General features: G+C 33.4%; 1 protein-coding gene across 5 annotated transcripts in view; it reads left to right on the top strand.

The window, feature by feature from the left end:
* Nucleotides 1-11,743, top strand: part of LOC124362209 (facilitated trehalose transporter Tret1-like) — a 31,807-nt gene extending 20,064 nt beyond the window's left edge. For 4 of the 5 annotated variants that reach the window (XM_046816522.1, XM_046816520.1, XM_046816519.1 and 1 more), the window contains exons 2-4: nt 2,909-3,050; nt 8,208-8,322; nt 9,929-11,743. In XM_046816522.1, the coding sequence (XP_046672478.1) occupies nt 2,946-3,050; nt 8,208-8,322; nt 9,929-11,196 (1,488 nt within the window). In that variant the 5' untranslated portion in view covers nt 2,909-2,945 and the 3' untranslated portion in view covers nt 11,197-11,743. Of the gene's footprint in view, nt 1-2,908; nt 3,051-8,050; nt 8,166-8,207; nt 8,323-9,928 lie in introns of all 5 variants that reach the window. The other variant, XM_046816524.1, reaches the window with a different exon arrangement.
* Nucleotides 11,744-12,419: the final 676 nt, after the last annotated feature.

Consider the following 12,419-nt stretch of genomic DNA (forward strand, 5'->3'; position numbering starts at 1 on the left):
AGGAAACCAGTGACAAGCTTAAGAAGGGAACTGTTGAAATGTTAAACTACCAAAATAAAAATTGTTCAAATGACCCGTCAACTTTGGCCTGAAAATTTAACTGTCAGAGAGAGAGATGAAATCATAACAAGGGTGCTCCGTCATTTAAAATAAAGTAATGATGACTATCCACTAAACAGTGAAAAGAGTCATTTTTCAAATGATTTTCAATATCGCCACGCAGAGAAAATGGCGAGAAAGTGAAAAGGCGGTGGTTAGTTTATTCTTGCTCTTCTGATGCAGTGTTCTGCTTTCCATGTCGTTTATTTGACAATAATCCACACTCAAGTTTTGGCAAAAAGCAAGGATTCAATAATTGGAAAAAATTTCATGAGCGAGCTTCATCTCACGAAACGTCATCTGAGCATTTTAAGTTTACCCAGCAATGGATTGAAGCTGAACGTAGAATCAACTAAAATGCAGCAATTGATACTGAGCTCATGGGCCAAATACAAAAAGAAGCCGAGAGATGGCAAAACATACTAAGAAGAATTATTGCTATTATTATTTACTTAGCAGAACACAACTTGGCTTTTCGTGGAAACTCAACAAAACTTTTTACAAAAAATAACGGAAACTTCCTTGGCCTTATCCAATTACTAGGAGAGTTTGATCCGTTATGATGGAACATTTAAGATGCATTGAAGAGAGTGAATATCGAGTTCAAATGTTAAGTGTCAATATTCACAAATGAGTTGATAAACTGTTCTGGCAAAGGAGGTGAAAAACAATATAATCGAGAAAATAAAGCTGTCCACGGTACTTCTCAGTTATATTGGATTGTACGCCAGACGTAAGTCATAAGGAACAAACATCTCTCACCATTCGCTATGTTCACGAAGAAGAGGAGGTCGATGGTGAAATTTTTTATTGAAGAAAGTTTTACAGGCTACAGGATTACTGAGGAGTCAACAGGGGAAAGCATTGACTCAATTGTTAACAGAAAGAGGTAGAGTTTATGTGGTTTGGACATTGAGTAACTGCCGCGGGCAAGGGTACGACAATGGCGCAAACATGGCAGGAGCTAAAAAAGGGGTCCAATCACGAATATCCTCAGAATATCCTTTAGCTGTATTTACACCCTGCGGATGCCACAGCCTCAACTTGGTTGTTGCAGCTGGAGCCAGATCATCCGTCAAGTCTACTCTACTTTTTGGAATCCTTGAAAGGATTTACACTATTTTCGCATCATCTCCAAAACGTTGGTGCGTTGTCAGTGACCATCTTAAAGGTTTAACTTTGAAAAAGGTTTGTGAAACAAGATGGAGGCTCGAATAAGTTCTGTATCTGCCGTTCGATACCAGTACAAAGACGTCCTTGACGCTCTTGTAGAACTGAGTGAAACTGTCAATGACCCTACAATCTCATCTGAAGCTAAGTCCCATCCAAATTCACATGGAAGACTTTTAATTTCTGGTTTGCCTGGCACGATGTTTTGTTTGAGGTAAACTTGATAAGTAAAACCTTACAAGGAAAAAAGCACTGAGATTGCTTTAACATCAAATCTGCTGCAAAAAACTTTACAGTTCATAGATGATTTTCGTAAAGACGGTTTTAAACGACTCAGTTTAAAAAGCCAAAGAGATCTGTAGTGAAATTGACGTGGAACCATTGTTTAAAGAAAAACGCCAAAGAACAAACAATAAGCTTTTTGATTATGAAAGTAAAAGTGACTACAAAGCAACCCCAGAAGAAGAATTTAAAAGAAACGTTTTCTACCCACTATTGGACATTATGCAGGCTTCCCTAAAAGAAAGGTTGATTCAGTTTTCAAACCACAACTTGAAATGGGGGTTCTTATACGACCTTAAACAACCCCCTCACGCAGAAGATTTTGAAGGAATGTTGTGAAAATTTACAAAAACACCTATCGTTTGGGCAAACCTCTGACATAAGCGGAAAAGAACTTTATCAGGAACTTCTTCATGTCAAAACTATTGTGAATGAAGTAAGCCTAGCTAAGGAAACCCCAATACAAGTTTTAAAAGTGATTAAGAAGACAGACAGAAAGGACCAATACACAAACTTATGGATTGCACTTTCGAATCCTTCTAACTATTCCCATATTTGTTGCCAGTTGTGAAAGAAGCTTTAGTAAGCTTAAATTAATAAAAACCTACTTGCGTTCTTCAATGTCTCAGGAAGAGACTGTCATCCCTTGCCATGCTGTCTATTGAAAATGAAGAATGTAAAAGGCTGAAGTTAGAAGACGTTATCAAGAAGTTTTGCTAGTGCAAAGGCCAGGAAGATTTCTTTTTAAAAATAAAACTATCTCTGTCAAATGTAAATAATAGTTATGACATTAAGATTGAAATAGTTATGCATTGCGTTTATATCTGTTACTACTATTTAATAGCCCTAAAGTTCCACAAAAGTATTGTTATGCCAAAGAGCCAAAGTAATAATTTCTTTATATCTATGTATATAGGTCTATTCAATATTCTATTATCTAGTCTAAAACAAGTTTAAATGTACTTATATAATATATTTGGTATTTTGTTACACACAGAAAAACTGGAGTATTTATTTACATATAACAATTTCCAAAAATTCCTTATCACTTGGTATGGCTGTACTGACGAAATGTAATTTTTTATGTGGGGGCCCCCAAGGCATGATTTGCCCCGGGCGCATTAAATACTGGGGACGGCCCTGGTGTAGGTTATTAACAAATAGTGTCAGGTATTGTTTCTATAGCGGATAATCGGATAATTGTGTAGGTTTTTACCTATCAACAGTAGTGATTCAGGCAATCAGATGAAATAACGGTCTCTAGTTATATATAACACCATCATGAATAGTTGTATCCATAGTAAGATTGCTGTTTATAACTGTTGGGACAGTATAAAAGAACATTTATTTGTAACAGATTGATGCAGAGTGCGTGAGACACTGCAGACGACAATATGGCTTCTTCCAGCAGCAAAGAAACCGATATTGAGGAGGAAAAGAAGCCCCTTATCCCCCCAGAAAGCAAAGCTGAACCAGAGAATGGCTCTATATATAGACAGGTCAGTATTACTCAATTGAATAATGCCAGTTTAACTATTAATTTTGTTTAAAACAACTATTTCCATTTAATATATTTTGTAGCTGTTAATATTGTCTTTTTTTCAAAATACTTTAATTATTACTGTTAGTTATATAACTAACACAATTTCTGACATATCATACGTTTACTTGAACCAAACTGGAATATTGTGAACAAAATATGATGATGCAATAACATTAAACTTTGAAGTTTAACAGTTTGATATGGAGTTCATTATAATAGAATGTCTTGTGCTGTAGAATTTATATTTATTACCTTGCTGGTAGATTAAGGTGTCCATAGTTGGCACACAGATGCTGCGTTGTGTCAATTAGCTAGTTATTTATAGAATGAGCTTTTGGGAAAAGGGCCGTGGCAAACTTCATGCAGTTTGTTTTTCCTACTGCCCTTATTCTCGTAAATTGTAAAATATGTGTATAAGATAATGAGGCGATGGAAGTGCACTAGCATTGTCCAAAAGTCAAATAGAAGAGATATGAGCAAATGTAAGGTAGAAGTTCTAAGTGTTGTGAATAATGTCAAGACATTTTTATTTTATGAAAGAAATGATGGAGCAATGAAATTCTTGTTTGTTGACCATTAATCACACTCTATTCCAGCAGATTTGCTGGTGCCTCAGAGGTTTGGTTTGTCCTTCCGCAGGAATCCAGTAAATTGTGATGAGGTTGTCACCGTAAGGATGTCTTTCCTGCCTGCACATAGACTTTTAGCTTTTGGTCAGCAACTGCTAACATGTCCCACCCTGTTCAACCAGTGGCGTTTTATCCATCGGCACCACTTCAGCAGTATTCAGTAACATAAATTAATGGAAATTAACATAATCATTATGCGTCATTATTCCTTTAACAATAACTACTAAGAATTTAGCTATCCTCTGATTTAGCTATCACCTTAGCACAAGTTCAGTTGAAGTTTACTTCAGGTTCATAATTACTGTGTCCAAAGACCATTGGCAACGTGAGTCACTTTACTGTCACTAATAACAATAATAATAACAAACATTTTATTGATATTTAACAACAATAAGTTGTGTTATCAATGTCAGTTGAATACATTTTTTTTTATAAACGTGTTTACTACTAATGTCTTACTATTAAAAAATAAGTAAAATACAATTTAAATCAGTATAGCCTCGGAGATATTCAAATAATTGAATATAAAAACTTTTAAAATTTATAAAATTTTAATTTAGTTATTTATATAATGTTATGTTCCATAAATTTGTGCACTCTATAGAATACCATACACAAAAAACATAAGACAATAAAACATTTTATTTATCCTTCAGCATGTTACATACATTGCAATAGATATTATCATTTAGTTTAAACAGTCATTCTCAGTTTTTATCCTTAGGTATATTCAAGGATTATAAAGTAGATATAATACAAGTACTAATATTCAGATTAAATGTTGTACAACTTCTTACTACTTCATAGACTACAACTTCATATCATATCTTTTATGGCTTTGTAATATTTGTCTAATTTATAGAATGGATTTCTAGATAGCCAGTCATGTAACACTACTGAAAATTTTTTCTCTGTTAGATTTTGCTATGAAGCAGGTAGATTATTGTACATTTTTAAGCCTTGATACTTATGGTAATTCATGGTTCTAGTTAACTTATACCTTAGTAATTCTAGCTTATTAATATTTCTGGTATCATGGTAATGTGTCATGTTTCTTAAAAGGTATTTGTTAAAATCTTTCTTAACTAAAAGTAAAACGTCAAATATATACAACTTTACAGTGGTTAAAATACTGGTTTTTACAAAAAGTGGTCTACAATGAGTTAATGGCTTAGAGCCACTTAATATTCTTACTGCTTTTTTCTGCAGGATTAAAATCTTCTCTATGCCTACCCCATTCCCCCATACCACTAAACCATACCTTATAATACTTTCAAAAAATGAGTAGTAGGCCATTTGTACATAACTGGTAGTTACATGATTCCTTAAATTAGCTAGTAAAAATATTACTCTAGACAATATTTTACAAACACTATCAATGTGATATTTCCATGAAAGTTTAGAATCAATATTTATTCCTAACAAGGTAACTAGATTATTAACATCATTTTTTATATTTACAGATCTTAAAGAAACAAGTAACTTTTGAGTTTTATCTTTGTTTAATCGAAGGCCATTGATTTCAAACCAAGAGGTTGCCTCCAACAAAGTGCCCTCAGACAAAAAATTAAGCTGTTCCATATTTTTATGTACATTAAGGAAAGAGGTATCATCGGCATAAATTGTGGTTAAGTTTAACAGATTGAAACTTAAGTCATTTATTAAAATTAAGAATAGTAATGGCCGTAAAACCATTACTACGTTTCATTTTTAACCAAACCATTAGTGGACATACACAAACTATCTAAATATATTACTAAATACAGAGCATCGTGATCAGATAAATCTGGTCTCAGAATCTCACATTTATAATTTTGTAAATTTATATTGGTAATTATATTGTCTAAACAAGATTCACCTCGTGTGGGTTTGTTATTTGTGCAATACATATTATATTGTATGAGTATATTTAAAAAACTATCAACACTATTTTTTTTAGTTAAAACGTCAAATTCTGCGTTTATATCCCCACCTATAACAATTTTACATTTTAGGCCTACTAAGTATCTTAAAAGCACTTCTAGGGTTTGCATAAAAATATCAGTCCTTCTCTTTGGTGATCTATAAAGTGAAACTATTATTACATTTTCATTAACAAGTTCTATACCAGTCACTTCAAAATAGAGTTCTTGACAATACATGCTTAAGTCTATTGTTTTAAAAATAGAATTGCTCTCAACATAAATGCTCACAACAAAAATGCTCACACCACCATGGTTATGCTGGCTGCGACAAAAACTGTTTCCCAGTAACAAATGCTCTGGAACTAGAAGCCCAACTTCTTCTGACTGCAACCAGTGCTCGGCAATGCAGACCACTGTGCATTTATTTTTGTTGATCACCACTTCTAATTCTTCCATTTTGCACTTAATTCCTTGTATATTTATAAATATCAACTTAATATTTGCAGAATTCTTTACAATAGTACGCTCAATAGTATCTGTGTTATTATCACACAGTTCTATTTCGTTAGCTCTTCTTCCTTGTCCCTCAAGTTTAAAGTAATTTTACTGTCTGTGGTCACTTCAGCAGGATTACTAACTATTTTCCTATTTATCACATTGATAATTTCCTGTGCCAACCATCTTTTACCTTTGAAGTGCATACCATGGCGAGTGAAGAGTTCTCTACCGACATTGCTTGCTTCGACCAGTCTTACATTATTATATATCTTAACTATTTCCTTTACTTCAAAATTGGTTTTTTGAATTTCCTTGTTTACACATGACCACTCAGGAAGGTCGTAACGGTTTGGAACGTCTTCTAAAACAACGTTTTTTTTCTTTAACTTGATTTAGGGTTACAGAGATACTCATTAAAAACTCTTTTGATTCATTATGGGCTATATAATTTGTACCTGATATAATGACTAACAGATCTTGTTCTTCAAAAACCTCATTTGTAATATTTTTCCTTTCACAAATTTGCTTGGTACGTCCATTTGGTTTAACAAACCCTACTGCCTCAAAGTTGTCTTGTAAACCGTTCAAATACCAGGCTAGGTCTCTGCCGTGGCTATCTGCACAAACCAACATTCTGTTCCTTTGACCATGCTCCATACCTCTACATAATTTTCCACACTTTAATGTGTGTCGTCATCAATTTGGAGAACATGAAACGGATTTTCAGTAACAAAGCTGCTTGTTACAGATGACTTTAGTTTTTGTTTACATTTTTTGTATTGTGAACTAATGGAGGTAACTGTTTCAAACACAGAGTTTCTGATAGAGAACCACATGGCAAGCTAAGTCTGCATTTTACTGTGTTTAGATTTCCCGACTGTAATAAATTCTTCTACCGGGTTTTCTTCATTTCTGTCATTATATTTTCCATTTTTATAATTTTTTTAGTATTTTTCAATAACATATGTTCCAAATGAACTTTTTCACTTTGTTCCAAATGAACTTTTTCACTTTTTAAGTTTTTTATTTCTTGTTGTGCTTGAAATAAATCTTCATTTAATGTTTTTAATACTTCATTCATATTTTGTAATTGTTCTTTTAAAACCTCATTAAGTTCATCAGTTGTCATATTTATGTCCTTGTCAGCACTGTGGAGGATTTTCTTTTGTTCAAACATTTAACACACCGATTTTATTTTTTATTTCTCAATATTACGGAAATCATCAATAGAAAGATTTGTACACTTAAAATGATACCAGTTCAAGCACTCTGAACCAAGTATAGCCCTAACATTTCTTCCCACATTTTTAAAACAATCCCCACTTGGGTATTTCTCAATGTTTTTCTTCATATTCAGATTAATTTTTGAATAAATAAATAAAATTTGGATGTAACTAAAATCTCTACAATGAGTCAACACTCAGTGAGAAACTTCTCACAAAATTTGTAAATAAATAAATAGATAAGGTCTAATCTGTTCAATCTACTTTATCAGTACTTTAGCAGCTCAAAGCCAGGTCCAAAGGTGAGCACTGCCTTATCTATAGAGAGGTCCCTCCTTATCTCTGTCCCATCTAATCTTGCTTGCACCTTCTATATTTTCAGAAACTTATTGTGAAAAATATAAAAATGTGAAGTATTACCTTGCTGTTAAAGATGTTTATTTGTAACTACTGTATACCTGATGTCAAACTGAACAATAAGGTGTAAATTTCATTTACAATTTCTTTAAAAACTAATGAAATTTCTTAAAAAATCAGAGAGCACAACATGAACACAAACACCACTTGTAGTGTTTAGAGACCATCACCATGTTTTCAGGTTTCTTTGGAATTATTTGTTATAGGTTACTAATTTAATATATTCTGAGAGTTTGTTATAAAGTAAAATTCCTCATGTTTTCACAAAAAGAAAATTATTTCCAGCTGTTCCTGGGGGCCGTTGCCTCGTGTCCCGGCATCATCTCAGGAGTGACAATCGGCTACAATGCTACAGCTCTGGAACAGCTCAACTACGACATGGAAGACACCTCTTGGCTGGGTAAGTGAGCCTGTGCTGTGAGTAATCCGTGTCTTCTTACAGTTATTCCTCGGAATGGTGGTGGTGTTGCCAAGCATTGCTGCCGGAATGGCCATCGGGTTTTCCGCTACCAGTCTTGACAGCATCCCTATCACCATCAGTGATGGCTCGTGGTTTGGTAAGATCCTCAGCCTAGTGTAAATACAATTGTAGTAGTAACAAAGTAAAGCATTTCTAACAACCTATTTCTAAACAGGAACTGTAACATTTAATGTTTTAGTGTATATTAAAATGTGTATTTCAGAGAATTATAGCTAACTTTTCATATTTTCTGAATTAAATTTATTAACACATAGTGGCAGAAGGGATGAAGCATGTCTCTATTATTAATTGCAAATAGTGGTATAGATGTGGTCTTGGCCTAAACAGATTTTTAAACTGTTTATTCCACAACCAAACACATTTTTTCCAATATTCAATATAAATAGGCTATGTGTACTTTTCAGAAGTATTATATACAACATTATTCTTTTATAGTAACCCATATATAGCTTGTACTCTAAAAATTGAAAATAACTTTCAAAAAAGTACACATAGTTTTTTGTTAGTAAAAGAATATTGAAATAGTAAACACTATTTATATATAATAATTTCCATTTTATACCCTTATCTACTTCTCATTCTTCTTAATTTGGATATAGTAATAATAATTATAAAATTAGTAGAATAAAACTGTGATGAATATAAAATTTAAAAACGTGACATGTTTTAGTAAACCTCAGCATTTTGGGCATTCCCATTTCATTTTCTTTGAAACTTATACGTTAATTTAGTGTAAGATTAATCTTTGTGAGGACTATTAATTTATCTATATCTATTAACAGAATCTATTTAATCTATTTAACAGAAAAGATTAAGACTAAATTTACTCAAATTAAAATCAATTTTATAAAAACATATTTTTACAATATCCCAATACCTTACTTCTGTTTATCTGATTTTGTCAGCCAACAAACTAATCAAAGATAAGTCAGAATAGAGAGAGTTTATACCAAATTAACTGGAAACTATTTTCAAAATGTGTGTTACACCACATTCACATAAAAAAATGTACAAATATACTTACATAAGCATACAAAAACACTTTAAACAATTCTAGAGGCTAGAATCAGACCACATTTTATCCTTCTGGGACTAGTTTTTACTACAAGGGCAAGCTTGTTTTCCCACTAAGAATACTAAACATTCTGCTCAACATTATCGATAAGCAGAATTTAGATTTTCCACTATATTGTAGATTTTATTAATTTGTCCTTGTTAGTTTTGATATAAAATAAAGTTCAAATATATAAAAACAAAACAACTGGCACAATAATGAAGGGATGTACAATGCTTGGACTATTACTTAAGCTAATGACGACAATTTATACTTCTGATAGATCCTTCCTTGTAATCTGAATTTTGGATGTGAGCCAAACTGAAACATTGTTGTGAATAAATAATAAAAATATTAATAAGTTATTGATTTTTGGAGCATTGAAAATTTTATCATTAGCTCAATTAAAGAGACACAAAACAGAAAGGGACTTGCTCAGTTAGATCCAACTGTATTAAATGTTTTATGTATCAAATCTTTTATTTGAATAAATGTTCTGTGATTTAGTAATTAATTTTTTTCCATAATTTATTTCATAATTGTTAATAATATCTAGTACTTACCAAAACATATAAATGCACCTTATTCTTATTTTTGATTGTAATTTTCCATTTTTTGTTTGTTCCAGCAAGTACTGTCTTCCTCGGAATAGCAGTTGGGTGCAGCATGATCTATCCTGTAATGGAGAAATACGGCAGGAAGCCCAGTTTAATCAGCAGTTGTATCATCGCTATCGTGGGCTGGCTCTACTTATCCATCCGAGCAGGTCCTCCCAGTCTGGGTAAACTGCTTATTGGTCGCTTCATCACCGGCGTCTCCGCAGGAATGACCAGTGCTCCGGCCGCAGCATACGCTACAGAATGCCTCTCTGTTGAGAATGCTGAGCTGCGAGCTGTGCTGATCACCTGGTCAACCGTCGCCATGAGTATCGGTATCCTCTTTTCTTACGTTATGGGTGCAATGCTGGCTTACTACAAAGTCGCCAGTCTTGCCGTTCTCATCTCCGTCTTTGCATTTATCATGGTGGCAATATTCATTCCTGAGAGTCCGTCATGGCTACAATCCAAGGGTCGAACCGGGGATGCAGAGTGGGCACAGAAGCAACTCAAGATCAAAGCGCCTGCAAAGCCTACTGAAGGATCGACGACACAGACAAGCTCTACTGACACCGGATCCCAACCACAGCTTTCCTTCCTTGATTCTCTGAAAGAGTTTGAGAAACCAGAAGCCTACAAGCCACTGTTGATAATGATATTCTTCTTCTTCTTCCAACAGTTTTCTGGTGTTTATATCGTGATCACTTATATGGTCGATATAACCAGAATTGCCGGTATTGTTCTTTTCAACCCGTATTTTATCACTGTAGTTGGAGGTACTCTCATACTTATAGTTTCTGTTGGAGCCAGTTTCGTTTACCCAAAGACTAGTGTTCGAGCAATTGCATGTATCTCAGGTTTTGGAATGGCTTGCTCAATGCTGTTTATCGCTATCTACATAACTGTACGTCGCTCTTGGCTTATTGGACCTACCTACTCCATCGTAAACTTCTTACCTTTGCTTGCTCTTCTCTGTAACATCGTTTGTAGCACTATCGGATTCTTAATCCTGCCCTGGTCCATGATCGGTGATGTATTTCCCCTTCAAGTCAAAGGGCTCGCAAGCGGAGTCACCACATCACTAGGTTATATCTTCAGTTTTATAGCTATAAAGATGTTCCCTTCTGTCAGCATGGGTTTGGGAAGTGCTGGAACATTCTACTTTTTTGGCATAATGTCAGTTTTTGGAACCCTATTTGTTTATTATTACTTGCCGGAAACAAGAGGAAAGACCCTTGAACAAGTACTAGATGGTTGGTCAAAAAAGACAAAATACGATCAGCAAGTTGAAACAGCTTAAGCAAGGTTCAGATGATTTCTGTTTTGAAATACTGAGATCATTATCAATATCGTGCACATCTATGTTATACTTAATTTGTTCGATGTAATAACATAAGTTAAGATATTAATAATTTTACATAATAAGCTTCCTTGTTATCTATTACAATGTTTGAGAGAAGATGTGCTGAAGTGGTTTTACATTTTTGTTTGAAGTTATATATTTAGTGGGTTACTATTTGATTCCATTACTTTGTACATTAAGTTTTGAGAGGACATTATATTTGTATTTCAATACTTGTTTTTTCAGTGTATTTTTATTTTTATACTTTTTATATATTATTTTAAAGTGCACTGAGTATATTATTTTCTATTTTCATAAGCTTTTGTGATTTACTTAAACTAGTCTTGTACATGGCAGTTTAGTGTTCAGAGTGCTTCTATAATTGACAGAAACAAATAATATGTTTGTTTATGAACAGCTCATGTTTATATTAATTTAACGACTAAACATAGCGTTTAGTTTTCATAGATTGTGTAGCTCCAAATAAAGTATTTTGTACTCTGAACACTGTCGTTTTATTAAACAATACTTACATTTTAAGATATCAGTTATTATGGGTAGTCGTAAAATGAAGACTAACACTACTTGGAAGAGAAGTTCTTTACTTACTTCATTGACCAATGCCTGATATCCAGGTCAGTACTTAACTTTGACGGCCCCGGTAAAATTGTCCAAAAAAAACCAGTCTGAGTATGGGCCTGCTCATATCTTACTGGTTTTAACTTTTGATTTTCTTTTCAGCACAAAATATAGTAAATAATAAAGTAGTATAGGGCTCACCATGGGTTGTGTATAGAGGCCATGCAATTGTTGGGTTTTAATGAATTTAAGTGTGTAAGTCCAGTTTATAACCTGATACATCCTAAAATACATTCTTTTTAAATTCTATACAATATATATACAGGGTACACCCTGTATATATACGAAAATATATAGGATATAAAAGGTGATTTTTTTATTGGTGCGGTTTTTAAAACTAAATAAAAAAATGAAAAACAACCTGCATTGACATAAAAATGCATTTATTTGAACTACAGTGTCATGACATTAACGTTTAAAAATGATTTCTGGCATATGGGCTCCATTTCGTTCGCGTAGAAAGCCCAATTGAGAAGTCCAATTTTCGAATACTCTTTCCAGCAGCTGTGGTTGAATTCCGCCAATAACTCGACGAATGTTAG

This window comes from Homalodisca vitripennis, chromosome 5 (genome assembly GCF_021130785.1).
Source record: "Homalodisca vitripennis isolate AUS2020 chromosome 5, UT_GWSS_2.1, whole genome shotgun sequence".
Classification (NCBI taxonomy): Eukaryota; Metazoa; Arthropoda; class Insecta; order Hemiptera; family Cicadellidae; genus Homalodisca; species Homalodisca vitripennis.